Raw genomic sequence first — 15,468 nt, forward strand, 5'->3', positions numbered from 1 at the left:
GTGGAGCGAGGTTGGATCTCCCACAGCGAATGCCTTTTAAGATCTGTTCTATGTTAATTCAGTGCTACCAGCTATTAGCACATGTAGGGCAGGCCCTGCTGCCCAGGACTGCAGAGTCACGTCGGAGAGAAACACACATCTGACCATGTGTAACTCAGGCAGCACTTGCCTCACGAGCTCAGCCTTTATCTGTGTCCCAGCTGGGCTGAAAAGCAGCCCTGGGGAGTTGTGGGTCCCCAGACAAGCAGAGAGGTACCTGCCAGCGGATAATTAGGAAGACAAGGCTAATAACGTCTTCTAAGTGCAAAGATATGGTGGAAAGAGAGACTGCAGTGAGGGCAAAACACGGAAAGAAAAAAGGAGAATGTATCAAAAGTGATTTAACAGTGGGCACACACTTTTTTAAAGCTTCTGATTAAAATATATTTCCATCTCCAGTGATTAGGAGTTTGAGCTAAGACTAGAAGACGTTTTGTACATTTTACAAAATTGTAAAATGATTCTTCTATCTTTATTCAATTCAGAAAAACAGCCATCATGGGAGTAAGGCCTCCCAAAGACCACAATCTTTTCATCCCTTTTAAGCCCCATTAAGAGGAATCAGACTCTATGGGTTCAGGCCTCATTTCTCCTCCCTCCAAAGGACAAATCCATGAAGAAAAAGGGCACTGGGCATGGAGTGACCGTGTGCCAGGAAAGGGAGGCCAGGCCCAGAGCCAATGCATGAGGGAGCTATGGCTTCTACGGAACATCCCAAGTCTCAGTCCTCCTCTACAAGCAGCCTAGGAATCTCTCCCAAATCCTCAAGTCCAAAAACATGGCCATGGGCATTGAACCCCTCAACTATACTTCATGTCAGGGCGAAAGAGGGCATGGTTCTCGGCTCTTTGTGAGCTACAAGACTATCACTGCCATTTCCAACCTCACTGCAAGTCTGTTAAGAATCCTAGATGGTACCTTCTGTTCTCAAAGACTTCTCTTCACCCTCTCGGCACAAGTGGCCATTAGAAAAATGTGAGTCATACCTGATATTTTAAGAGAGAATTTTGAAAGATACTGTAATATTTTTCAGGTGCAAAAAAATCATGTTTTTGAATTAAGAAAAATCTACAGGGGCAGAATTTAATCTAATTGAATGATTAAAAATAACACAAACTGCAGGGCCGGCCTTGTGGCATAGTGGTTAAGTTCAGTGTGCTCCGCTTCGGCGGCTTGGGTTCATGGGTTCAGATCCAGGTGTGGACCTACACCACTCGTTAGCCATGCTGTGGTGGCAACACACATATAAAAAAAGTGGAGGAAGATTGGCACAGATGTTAGCTCAGGGCTAATCTTCTTCAGGAGAAAAAAAAACCAAACTCATGCAAATTGCTCTATGCACTGTAACGGGTATATCAATTTACTGTAGAGCAAAGTGCTCTAAAATCGTTACATCAACAATCTCATAACAATTAGTGTTCAGTTAAAGTGTAAAAAGCACACACAGAACTACAGGACCAATATGGCGTGTGTGAAAACACTGTCTAGGTCAGAAAGCATGACAAGGAAATTCCCAGGTTTCCTTTAAATTTGTGCTGAACTAGAAGTCTGTGGCATAGACTCTCTCTACCATTAAGTATGTCATTATCTGGGCCAGGCTCTTTTGCTACCCAGAGACCTGCATTGTACTAATATTTCCTATAATAGGTTTCAAATTAAGTCAAGCTCCTTCTCTTGGGCAGTGAAGCGTAACATGCATTAATTACTTACATATTCAGGGTTTTGATTAGCAGCTGTTCATACAGCAGCCACAGTGAAGTGGTAAGCAGGAGCAGCCTGATTTCCTGAGATTCTTTAAAATCGAACTTTCTGTTGGTTCTACTGTTTACCAAGAAAATGTTTTTTTAATCCTTTTACCTATCACCAACAACCACATGCTGAACTACGGAAGCAAAACAAGTTTCTAGAGACTCTGAGAATGCTCCAGCATCTTCCCAGAACACTTAGGAAAAGGAGTTTGCCCACATGAAAATTCTGCTCTGTTCTGTGCAAAATATAATTGCAACTTGAGCGATTTTCGTGAACAATCGAAACTTGAGTAGCGATGGTGGTGGCTATTATCACACCCCTACGAACAAAAATAGGTGAGGGAAAGATGACCTTCCACAAGAAGGGAGAGGAAGCGTGGTAGGTTATAAAGAAATTAATGAAAAATAGGAATAAAGCAGGCAATTTCTAAACCCCCTATATTTTTGCATCATTGCAAGATGACCCATCAATTCTGGCCCCAAATAGCTGAGTCAAAACTTTCATTTACAAGAAAACTGACAGAACTGTTAATTCAAGATATTAGTGCATTTTATTTCTCAGGGCCCTTATCTGTGGCTTGTTGGAAGTTCTATCTGGCACATCAATGATTTAGATTTCTATCCAAAAGTCCCCCAACCACAGCGGGTCACACAAATGTGAATTGATAGTTGACATGCCCACCCGCCACCCAGTCCTTGCAGGCCTTACCTTTCACCAGGACCTTGGGGACCTTCGTATGGCTGGCACAGAAGGCACTGTAGAGCTTGAAGCGGTCAGCATAATACAGAAAGGATCCCCCCAGAGAGAACAGCACTTTCTAGATTTAATGAGAAAAAGTGCAGTTAGTTCATGTTCCTCCTTGTCTGGAAATACCAGCAGGATGTAGCGGGGAGCTGGCATCTGCCTGACTCTCCCCCCAAATCAGCATCCTTCACACCTGTCACACAGCCTTTCTCTGCTCACTGATGGCCTGAAACTGCCTATCAGAAAGTACTCAGGCTTATCAATCTGTGAAACAGACGCTGGATTTTGCCTTCTGAGTAATTACAGTGGAGATGTCACTGGTTTTCCAGGCTTATGTCTTCACATGACCTATCTGGGATGTTTGAATATTAAGGAGAAAATATATACGGCATTTGGGGAAAGGCAGAAATCTGAGTTCTCTCGGCTTCTATTCAGAGAAAGAAGGGACAAACCAAACAAAAAGGCCAGGAAATGCATACATCCAAACAGTAGAAAACATATTTCCCTGATCACTAACCCCACCCTCTCCAACGCCACGCTCTCTTCTCGCAGGGAGTAGATAAGAACATAAGAAACACACTTATTAGGAAGAAACACGCTCAACTATGGGAAATAGGTTTCACCTCACCAGCCCATACCCTTTGCCCGAAAAGGATCAAAACTGGGTGGAGACCTCCCCTATTAGGAATTTAATATGCCTGAGGAGGGATACTTTTTATCCAACATATTTTATATAAATATAAATTATAAATATGAATGATCAGGCCTCAGAAAAATATCTTCTATATCTTCACATTGACCTAGTCTTGCTCAGACAGAGGTATTGCTTATTTGGGCTTAGAATTGAAAAGTTAAGTTCCAAGCAAAAAAAATAAGGTTCTAGATTTAAGTGATAAATTGGGTTCCCCAAAGTGCATCTTATCTAATGAACAACGCAGAGAATTCTGATGGACTGTCTACTAAAAACAACAAAAAAGGTTGTGGACCACAGATAATTGGCGATGAGAGGCCTAAATTCTTTTTCTCCATGTTCTACTTTCTTCTTTCACTTTTCAAGGGCCCCCTGCCCCACCTCACCCCCGTGACTGAGAGGATACCAGTGAGAGGTACCCTTTGAGCCACAGTCAATAATTAAACAAAGTTATGAAGAACACGTTCTAAATGTAACCCCTCCCTTGAGCCATATATCAAGTCACTCATTTGATTAACTTACTATTTACTAAGTACTTACCATACAGCAACCACAGATAGAAGGTTAAGGTCGTCATTTACTCTTCTGGTCTTAAAAAGCAATCTTAGGGCACAGAGTGTGCACAAATGTGAGGGGTTCATACTAAAAGGCAGCATTTGCCCTGCGTTTCTCTTCCTCAGGACTTCACAGAGCTGCTCAGAGGCTGAGGGACATGGCAAATTTCCATGCAGAAATTTTATTAAAACTTATTCGACCTCAGAACTATTTTTTTCTTTCTTTTTTTTTTTGAGGAAGATTAGACCTGAGCTAACATCTGCTGCCAATCCTCCTCTTTTTGCTGAGGAAGGCTGGCCCTGAGCTAACATCCGTGCCCATCTTCCTCTACTTTATATGTGGGACACCTGCCACAGCATGGCTTGCCAAGCAGTGCCATGTCCTCACCCGGGATGCAAACCAGCGAACCCTGGCCCCCGAAGCGGAAGGTGCGCACTTAACCGCTGTGCCACCGGGCCGGACCAAAACTATTTTTTTCTAAGACTGCTTTAGGACTAGTGTTCTATGCAACATGATTTGAACATTTTAACAAGTTTTTATATTTTGGGCAAATATACAACCAGGATTTAAACAAAGCAGCAATGGTGGAAAGCAATAGCAACAGGTTTCGGAGCGAGCACTGACTGGAGAAGCTAACTCAGAGGTGCTGGAGAGAAACCCCCGGGCGGTGAATATTCACGGTGCATCAGTAGCCCTGCTTTACAGATGGAATGGAAATTGCCAGATTATACAATAAACCAAAGGAGCGAACGTCAGGGAAGAGGGTCCCACTTAAATAGAATTTAGAACAATGACCATGTGGAGTGAACTTGCTTTAGAACCAGTGCACCAACCCTCCCTAGAAGAACTCTGCCCATAACACAGTCATGTTCGTCTCACAGTTCTGTCCACCCAACTCTCCTTAAGTGATTACCTGGACCCAAACTCAATGAACTGGCCCCACAGCAAAAGACTGAACGTTAGCTATTTCAGATTAAAACCACGTTTTTTAAGGGATGTCTGTATCCATTTTATTAGGCTCCTCATCAGTCAACTTTTTTGATTAAGTGACAAACTCCTGGCCCTTATCAAGCATTCTACTGTGCTACTAATTAATTTATTAATTTAGAAAATATATATCATTGCAAACAGAAATTGATGAACCAAACTGTATTTCAACCGATGGCATGACCACCTTGAAGAGGGGAGACAATGAACTCGCTTAAAGCAATTTTTGAACACAAGAAAATGATCTATACGCAGTATTTAAGGTTAAAGGGTATTATGCCTGCAACTTACTCTTAAATGGCTCAGGAAAAAAAATTATATTCTATATCTCATACACACACAAATATACACAGAGGAGACAGGAAGGGAGAGAAAGGATAAAGAAAATGTGGTTAAATGTTAACATTTGGGGAATCTGGGCGAAGGGTATCCAGGAATTCTTTGTACTATTCTTACAACTTGTCTGAAATTATATCCAAAGAAAATATGTAACTATATATAAATATATATTCATATACTTAAGTGTGTGAATGTGTGCATATTCTAAACAGCCCCTGTTGAAGAGAGGCTCTTTAAAGACTTGACACAAAAAACACATCAAGATAGACAAGCTAGTCTTCCCCTCAGTTCCTATAATTGTGTGCTGACATTACACAGCCAGATTTCTGCATGTGTTAGAAGACAGTCAGAGCGTAAGGGGGCCCACACACATATGGACAACTTAACTTAAGTTCAACACAAATGCAAAAGTAACTTAGTGGAAAAGGATAGAAAAATCATTCCAACAAATAGTGCTGGAAAAACTAGATGTTCATATGCAAAACAAAATTGACCCTGTTAACAGCTGGTGGCGTAGCAGTCAAGTTCCCACACTCTGCTTTGGCAAACCACGGTTTGCCGGTTCAGATCCCAGGTGTGGACCTATTATCAAGGAATGCTATGGCAGGTGTCCCACATACAAAGTAGAGGAAGATGGGCATGGATGTTAGCTCAGGGCCAATCTTCCTCAAAAAAAGAGAAAAACAGACCTTGATTCATACATCATACCGTAACAAATATAATTCAAAACAGATCAGAGACCTAAATATAAAGCTCAAAACTACAAAACTTCTGAAGAAAATTTTTATGACCCTCACTTAGGCAAAGATTTCATAGATATGACACCAAAAGTATGACCCCAAAAAAGAAAAATTTGAGAAACTAGACTTCATCAAAATTTAAGACTACTTCTGCTCTTTGAGAGACACTATGAAAAGTCAGGCCTCAGAAGAGGAGAAAGTATTTACAAACCATACATCTGGGAGAGGACTTACATTCAAAATATACAAAGAACAATCAAACTCAATAATAGGCAAACAAACAACCCAATACAATAAAGGACAAATGATCTGAAAAGATACTTCACCCAAGAGGATATATTGAAAGCAAATGAGCACATAAAAAGACGCCCATTGTCATGTCATTAGGGACATTAAAATTAAAGCCACAATGAGGCACCACCACATCCCTGTTAGAATGGCTAGAATTAAAAAGAGTGACCACGACCTCATTAGACAGAAGAGGAACTGCTGGTGAGAGTGGACACTGGTGCATTGGTACAACGCCTTTGGAAGACAGTTTGGCAGTTTCTTAAAAAGTTAAAAGTACACCTACCATATGGTCTAACCATTCCACTCACAGGTATCTATTTACCCAAGAAAAATGAAAGCAAAGATCCACACTAAAACTTACACACAATGTTCATAGCAGTTTCATTCGTAATTGTCAAAAACTGGAAACGATCCAAATGCCCAAGAAAGGTGAACAGATAACAGAGTGTAGTGCATCCATACGATGGAATACTGCTTGGCAATAAAAAAGCATAGACTATTGATAGACTGACATATGCAGCACCACAGATGGAACTCAGTATAATTATGCCGAGGAAAGGATGTCACATTAAAAAGAGTATATGCTGCATGATTCCATTTATATAAAATCTCGGAATGCAAACTAGCTATGGTAACAGAAAGCAGAGCATAGCTGCCTGTGGCTCAGAGGTGGGAAGAGCAGGAGAAAGGAATCACAAAAGAGCAGGGAAAACGTTTGGGGGCGATGATTATGCTCATTATCCTGATTGTGGTGATGGTTTCACAGTTGTAGACATATGTCAAAATTCACCAAATTGTACGCTTTAAATATATGCAGTGTATTGTATGTCAATTATACTTCAACTAATCTGTTTTTTAAAAGTACATGAGGGTGACATGTAAGCCAACACCAGTGTGCACGAATCAACGAGCTTTGTCGATTGCAAGTGCAGCACAGGAAATCTCTGCAATAAAGGAAAGCCAACGAGGAGGAGGAAATAAGCCGTAAGCATCCTCACTAAGGTACTCCTCATAAATCCTCATTAAGGCTACAAGGACACTGTGTGCTGGAAGATTGTCTTTCTCCTGGATAATGATAAGTATTTCCGTTAAGCAAAGTTTCCTAGAACAGGATAAATTAATCTGTTTACTGGGAAACCAAGGGTGCTAGTCTAATTTGCTAGTAGCAAGCATTGAAGGCCCCCACCTAAACAGAATGGAAGGTGAACGTTCCTCCATCTTCCAGAGTAGAAGCCAGCAGATGCACCAGTTTAATGAAGTTGACGGCACTGGTTTTACCTTAGCCAGACAAGCAAGACACAGTGCTCCCAGAATCCCCTGAGGACTTGACCCTCACTGGCAGTCCGATGAAGACTCAACATCACGAGCCAAGAACTTACCCAAGACAGCATATTGCCTCCTGTGATGGTAACCAGGAGATTCAACTTCACCCTAAAGGATAACCCACCAGCGACATTAGGACTCAACTTTATACCAACTGAGGCTGAGACTTACCTTAAATTGATCGACTTTCTCAAGCTTTTCCAAATCCGGTACCAGTCTCACTCCATCTTCTAGAGTCTTAAGGAATTCTACTTGAAACTCTACCATTTCGGTTAAATTTCCGAAGAGCACATCAAGCTGGAAAATGAGAAAATTTAATCCACCTCGTCCTTCATTAGCATTTAGAAACATATTGGCATCTGACGTTTTTCTATCAAGACTCATCAATTAAGATAATGATCCCAACACCAGAGGCTGGGGGCAGCTTCTTCCTCTCCAAGTACAAGCAAAGAGCTTAGCAGTCAAGGATTTGACCTATTTATTACAATTAAATGAATTCAAAATGCTTTCAGTGTTGCACATGCTCCCCACTCCTTCCTTATCACAAGTCAAACTGCAGTGTGACCCTCACAAAGTTAAGACAATTTCCACCATACCTCATCTGGGGTGAGAAAAGTTTCCTTCTGAAGAGGTTTGAGGTATCTCTCCATGAGACAGTTCAAGTCCTAAGGGTTGAAAGGATACCTCATTAGCACATTTAAAAGTCTATAAAGAATCTAAGGGAGAAAAACCAGATTATGCCCCAAAGGCTAACACTACAGTCTTCAAGCTCATTAAGGTTCATTAAAAAAAGAACGAGCCAAGCTTTTCTGTAAATAGTTCAGGCTCTGCAGGCCATATGGTCTCTGTCACAACTACTTCGCTCTGCTGCTATAACAGGAAAGTGGCATAGATGATACATAAATTAATGCACATGGCTGTGTTCCAATAAAACTTTATTTGTAAAAACAGGCAAAGGGCTTAGATTTGGCCCAAGGGCCATAATTTGCTGGCCCCTGATTTAATGACTAAAATAGATCACTAAAAACAGATCATACTGTTGTAACATATAACTATATACTACTAAATTATATGGTTATAGGAATATCTAATTATACAATTGTTATAGTTACAGGAATTATGTAGTTAAGGAGTATATTATAAATTATACAGTGTTGAAATAACTTTGCAGGCCCAAGATGAAGCCGCTCCTGACCGGGGTGTCACATAAGCAAACGGAAACAGACAATTTTCACATCCCTGTAAATGCTCCACTTGACCAGAAACACAGTCTATCCAGTCAGCCAACCCCCAAACGCCAAGCCAACTCTGGGCTTTCTCTCTCCAAACAAAACTAACTGTGTGGCCTCAGCCAATCAGTGTCCGTTTGTCTCTTCCTTGTTCTTTATTCTTTATCCTATAAAAGGAGCTTCTCGTCTTTCACCCCACTTTGCGGCCCTCCAAGGAGACTGTCCACTTCATGAAGCGCTAAATAAAGTTTGTTTGTATCACCCACATTGTCTTCATTAATCATTTTTAAACAATAGTTATACATATTATAAAATATTTAGGAATAAATTATATAGTTATAGGAATAGAACTAAACGTCAGAACAAGTGATAATACAAGGAAAACAGACACTTTCTTTCTGCCTAGACTAAAATTAGATTTTGGTTTTTTTTTTTTTTTTTGAGGAAGATCAGCCCTGAGCTAACATCTGCCACCAATCCTCCTCTTTTTTGCTGAGGAAGACAGGCCCTGAGCTAACATCTATGTCCATCTTCCTCTACTTTCTATGTGGGATGCCTGCCACAGCATGGCTTGATGAGCAGGGTACAGGTCCATGCCCAGGATCCAAACTGGCAACCTTGGGCCACCAAAGCAGAGTGTGCGAACTTAATCACTACTCCACCAGGCTAGCCCCTCAAATTAGATTTTTAAGATAAATAGCCTTAAATTTTTCCAAAATCAAATTCAGTTTTAGTATCAGCTCAACAACATATTTAGAAAGGTCAGAGGACCACTTACTACTTTACCATTATCTCCTTTCTCAGTGAGTCGGTCAGTTACATACGTCGATGAATTTCTCTAGGAATTGACGTGCTTCCTTAAAGCACAAAAGGAGACCTCGACATTCAGAACAAAGGCCAAGTTTCACAGGAGGGACCAAGCTACTCTTCAGTACCGTGATCTGGCTCTGTGGTTAGTCAAAAACAGTACCACCACACCACGTTCCCTGCTTCGGGAGGAGGGAGGCAGGGGAACAGACCCACCTTCACGTAGGTGCGCTCCGTCTCCAGCAGCTCACAGATGACCTTGCGCAGCTTGTCGGCGTCCGTGAGCTGTCTCATGGTGGCCAGCTGAGGCCCGGCCGAGTCCTGGGGAGATGAGCTCGGGTCAGAGGGGTTCATCTCATGCAGACTGCGGCAAAATGCGGCCACCTGTTCCGTACTCTTCAGAGCACAGTTTAAAAGGCAAGGCAGACGCAGTTATCCCTCAGCAGAGTGACTTGTCTGACAGCTGACCCTCCTACGGTGTTCTTCCTGGTTAGTGACCCGACACACACGAATTACATCTCTCATTTCCCCAAATTGTTCCACACCTATGAGAGCTCACTGAATGCTCACAACCACCATAGGAACAACTGCTGACACAGACTGGGCGCTCACTGCACACCAGGCACTGGTCCGATGCCATTTAATCCTCCTACATGGCATGTAAGGGCTATTAGCATCCCCACATAACAGCTGAGACAATGGAGGCCCAGGGAGGTTAAGTAACTCATCCAAGATTACTCAGCTCAAAAATGACCGAGGTAGGATTTGAACCAGGCAGTGTGGTTCAAAACCTGTGTTCTTAACCACTGCAAGAAGCTTCCCAAAGAGAAGAGACAGAGACACAGAGAACTTAAGTGCATTTTACACAAAATACAAGGATCATTCATTATCAGACTCCCAGTTAAGTGTTCTGTACATACTTACTTTGCAATGTTGGAAGATGGTTTTATAAGCTAAGATTCTTCCTGGCTCTCTTAAAAACGGACACTGAGGCAATTTTCCAGATAATGAAAGATACCCATATACTTAAAAAAGTTTCTACCTCTCCAGCTTCACCAAAGGCAGAAAGATACCACTGCCCTCTAGGAATAAAGGGTGTTGGGCCCTGAGCACGGCCTCAATGGGAGAGCCCAGTCTCTACCTAATCTATGTCCGGGATGATTCAGGTGGAAGTTCAGGATTCCAGGATTCTAAAATGCCAACTTTTCAAGGTAAGCAAAACAGTCCTCCAAAGCATCAGTCTAGGGATGTAGGGAGGCTGCTGAGAACCCTGTGGGACCAGCAGTTCTCCAGCTTGGGTGCATACTGGAATCACCTGGGGAGCCTGGAAACCTCCCAACGCCCAGTGCACCCTCCATATCAAGTCAATCAGAATCTCCGCGATGGGACATGCAAGTGTCACTATTTTTTAAAGCTCTCTGGGGAATTACTCCAGAGGCTCTTTTGTAGCACAAAATCTAGCTTATTAATATGTGTTCAAATGCACTGCTCTACAAATGATTTTTTTTGTTTGTTTTTTGCAGGGGAAGATTCACCCTAAGCTAATCGTTGCCAATCTTTCTCCTTTTTCTTCCTTTCCACCCCCCTAAAGCCCCACTACATAGTTGTGTATCGTTGCAGGTCCTTCTAGTTCTTCTATGTGAGACACCACCACAGCACGGCTACTGGCAGACAAGTGGTGTGGTTCTGAGGCTGGGGAACCGAACCTAGGCCACTGAAGTGGAATGTGCCCAACTTTAACCATTAGGCCATCAGGGCTGGCTCATTGACAAATGCTTGATGGGTATCTCCTTGAAGGTCATGGCTGCCTTCTCATACTTCTCTTCTCTGCTACTATCGTCTAATTCATCCCTAGGCATAAAGTATTTCCAATAAAGACCTGTGTAAATAAAGAATCACTTCTTCTCTCACCCATCTATCCAGGAGGAAGATGAGAATATCTTCCCCAAAACAGATGGTACACAGGGCTGAAAGTCAAGGCTGACATTTTGGAGGGCAGAGAAGCTAAAGCGTATTCCATGGGGGCAATTTTTCAACACAGAGGAGGGCAGCTAACATTAACAGGCCTTCCCTCATTAGAACATCCCAAGGAAAAGGAAGCCTGGAATAAAGACAGTACAAGGGAGTGGGAAGTGAGAACCTAACAAGGATGCCTTAGCAGCAAAGTCAGGACAGGGAAGAGGAGAGCCAGGAGCAAATCCCTAATTACTATTCCAATTATCTTACAATTACCACAGCTTATTTATTACCAGCATCAACACTGGTCATACTTGCCAGAAAGTATTAGTCACCTGTCAGTGGCACTATTCAAGTTCTCTATGGATCTGTGTTTCAGACAGTTAGGAAAAAAAAAGATAATTTGTTTTTAATCAAAGCTTGTTTCCATGTCAGGGTTTTGTGAACTCAACATCATCCTTAAATATACAAATAAATTATAGCTTTGTCTTGAAAATTAAAAGGAGCAAGTAGATCCATTTTAACAAAAATGTCCACGCATCTGTTAGATGACCCAATGATAACTGTAATAGGTAACTGCATTATAACATAGACATGATGGGGGGAGAAAAACCTCAGCAAAATGAAAATCCCATGGACAGATGGTAACGGCTGACAACTAAGTGCCCTGCCCTCCAGCTTATCCCAAACTCTCCTTTGCTGCTTTGACTTGGCACTCGGCACAGGAACCCGACACAACAAATGTATAACTGGTACCTTTGCTTACACAGTGATTTTCTAAATGTCCCAACGATAACAACAGCCACCTGTCCTTTATATGCAAATTAATATGAAAGCTACAAGTCATGATAAGTCTATCATTGAATGCCCATCAGAGACACAGTACATCTTTCTACAGCTTTATCATTTAGATAAGCTGCCAAGTGAAATCCAGCGTCCTCATATATTATACCAAGGATGCCCCACACTTTAAGAAAAGGCAAAGGTTACCACCTTGGGGCTCTGACACACACCAAAGGCAGGAAATTCCAAAAGATGCTTCGCTTTGTGCTTCCAAGTCACACCACTTTGACTTGCCATTCTCACTCTATTTGGGTATAATAATGGAAAGTATGGGATGGCGTTTTTGGGGTTTCATTCCCTCTGTCTCACCATAAATACTTTGAGATTTCCATTTTTATGAGTGTGAGTAGGAGTCCTGACTTTGCCTGTGTAAAGTTCACCATCTCTAAGGTCTGGCATCCTTCGTTTTAAGCAGGCCCATGAGGAAAGCTTAGGTTAGTGGGACGTGGACTTTTAATGCTCTACACCTAGCCACCTCCGACCCAATTTCTCCTACCCAAACAGGTTACTCACTTTTCTCCACCCTGAGCCAAGTCCTCAATTATATCAGGAAATACCTTCCGCATCCCAGGGGACACCTAAAACTTCCCTTGAGTTCTCTTCTGAGAGTTCACAGCCTTAGGCATCCCCTCCTCAGTAGACACATTCCTAAGGCTAGGACAGATTTAGCCAGGTGGTGTCTGAAATTGAGGAGGGGGCAGAGCTGCTTCTCCGCTGGCAGCCCCGTTCTCTGAGTCAAGCTGTAAACTCTCAGGTTTACCACAAGAAACCGAGTCAAAACGGATGTAATCTGTTTACTGTCAATTCCACGTTATTTAAATAAAGAAGAATAAAACAGAATTACAAGTTATATATAATACCTATATTGTCAAGTGGTGTTATTTACAAGGTTCTTAATGGAATTTTTGCTAGGAAACGATGAACTGAAAAGGCTGTCATCAAGTTTGAGAATTTTGCTTTACTAAAATATTACCCAAAAAGTATCCTTAGAAGGAGGTATGAAATGCAGGTCTTCTTAGAACGCCTCTAATCTAAAGAGTTTACATGTTGAGACCCCGCTTTCAAGTCCCCTGCCCTGCCCCCTTACTATGGCCCCACTTCTTTACATCGAAACCCATGGGGACCATCTCTACGTAGCTCAGCATGTCGTAGGATGTAAGAGGAATGCAGTGCGGTGCTTTCCCCACTCCACCACTGAGTGTTACGTGGCATCCCGTCATTCATACACCAAGCACTGAGGCCAGAAGTGCCCAGAGAAGCAGCTGCCATCGGAGGTTCTCAGCTCGCTCCTGAAAGCCAAGTTTTCTAGAACTGAGACAAGCAGAGAAGGATCACCAAGAGGGAGAAGACAGCTAAGCCTTCTCCAATGGGAGAAGCCTGGACCCCTCCCCAACCTGAGGACTGCAGAGACAAGCACTTCCAGGCATTTCAGAGCTGCCAGCTTAAAACTGAGAAAGGGGAGCAGAACTGTTCCCCTGTCGGGACAAAGAATTATCCAACCAACACACAGACACGAATAGGGCAACTGCAGGAGGAAACAGGCCACTTTGCTGAGGCCAGCATCAAGCTCAGCATTTATAATATCGCTTTCTTCCTGGGGAAGATGAAAACAAAGTACAAAAAAGAGACGGGGCAGACTTTTAAGTACACACTATCGACTCAAGCTACCCAACTGTTTAAGCTCTTCCTGTTATGCAACCACTAAAGGCACCTTCTATCTCTAGATGAGTTCCGAGTCCTAAAACTGTCCCTTTGAGTCTGACCGATTTAACACCTCCTACAGATTTAAAGGGGCCGCAGCGGCCTAAAAATCTCATAACCTTTATTCAAGTTTTTTTAGGGACAAACACCAAGGCAATGTACTCCATCATTTCAAAGACCATTATATACAATGGTAACCCCTAGAGTTCTCTACCACCTTCTTGGTCTCCTGAAGAATAATCTTTGAAGAAGAAACATCCAAGAAACACATCTGAGTAAACGAGACATACTCACTGTCAAAGTTCAAGTTTCATTCAATGACACAAAATCCAATAGTCAGTAGACTCTGATGTTAATATTAAATTATTAAAAAGTTTAAGTTGATTTTGTTAAATTACTCCTTACCATCAACCCACTAAATTTTCTTATTAGGGAGTCAACATTTACTGCAGGAACTGACATGTCCAATAGAGACCAGCGGACCTTAACCCGTGAACACATCCCCTGAGCCAACACTTCGACATCCACCTCTATCTCAAGTCAGCAGAAAGAAAGCCGAAAGCACATGAGAGTTTACAGGAGGCAAGTTGAACACTCTCCTTCCAGAAATGCCGGCTGGACAGTCAGACTACCCGATCCAGGGCGAGCAGGAGGAGCTTTGCCATACATCCAACACAGACATGCTCCAAATCTCAACAACCAAAAGAAAGGAGGAACAATTTAAATAACACAGTTTAAAAAATACATAATACATCTTCTTGCCATTTAAGAATGAAAAAATAGATACAAGGAAAGATGTCAGGCAGAAAGACTTCACACCAACTAAAGACGCCCCACCCCCATGTTAAAATATATACTCCTTATCAACAAGAGGCTTTAGAGGGAAAAAGGATACAATGTGGGGAAAATGGGAGGAGCATAATCAACAACCTTTGGGTAGGGAAACAATTCAGCTGGAAAATTGTAACATAAACAAGGCTTGCTAGATTTCAAACGTGCTCACCAGATGAAGCGTCCGATACATAGAATCACCGGACTTGTCATTGTTTTCAATCCTGGCCTTGCGCTTTATTTTCCACAGAGCAGACATCATCGAGAATATATATCCTCATGGTAATTCTACCACCTGACGTGCTCGGCACAGAAGCGGAAGTTTTCGAAAATATTCCGAGAGCACCAAACACCTTTCAGCTCCCAAGAGAGCATCCTCTGAGAGAGCTCGCGCCGGCTCTCCCGTGAAAACCCACGGCTGCACCGCAAAACAGACAGGACAGCGACCATGCAAGCCGGGGAGCAGCACCCACTTCCCATCCGGGCCCTCTGGGAAAGTGTCAAAGGCTGCACGGGGGACAGGAATTCATGCTTTGATTTCACCTGGCTAAGCAACAAAAGTTCCAGAAAGGGGGAGCCAAAAGAAGCAAAAGCCAAAGCAGAAAATGCCTCCCCGGGATGTCAGCGGCTGGCTCTGCGGACG

General features: G+C 42.6%; 1 protein-coding gene across 5 annotated transcripts in view; it reads right to left on the minus strand.

Moving 5' to 3' along the window:
• Positions 1 to 15,468, minus strand: part of LOC124231562 (rho guanine nucleotide exchange factor TIAM1) — a 352,980-nt gene that overhangs the window by 23,938 nt on the left and 313,574 nt on the right. For 4 of the 5 annotated variants that reach the window (XM_046648352.1, XM_046648350.1, XM_046648351.1 and 1 more), the window contains 4 exons: positions 9,711 to 9,890; positions 8,055 to 8,123; positions 7,630 to 7,755; positions 2,497 to 2,605 (listed from right to left, as the gene is read on the minus strand). In XM_046648352.1, coding sequence (XP_046504308.1) covers positions 2,497 to 2,605; positions 7,630 to 7,755; positions 8,055 to 8,123; positions 9,711 to 9,890 — 484 coding nt within the window. The remainder of the gene's footprint in view (positions 1 to 2,496; positions 2,606 to 7,629; positions 7,756 to 8,054; positions 8,124 to 9,710; positions 9,891 to 15,468) is intronic. The other variant, XM_046648354.1, reaches the window with a different exon arrangement.

The sequence above is a fragment of the Equus quagga genome, chromosome 21, assembly GCF_021613505.1.
Source record: "Equus quagga isolate Etosha38 chromosome 21, UCLA_HA_Equagga_1.0, whole genome shotgun sequence".
Lineage (NCBI taxonomy): Eukaryota > Metazoa > Chordata > Mammalia > Perissodactyla > Equidae > Equus > Equus quagga.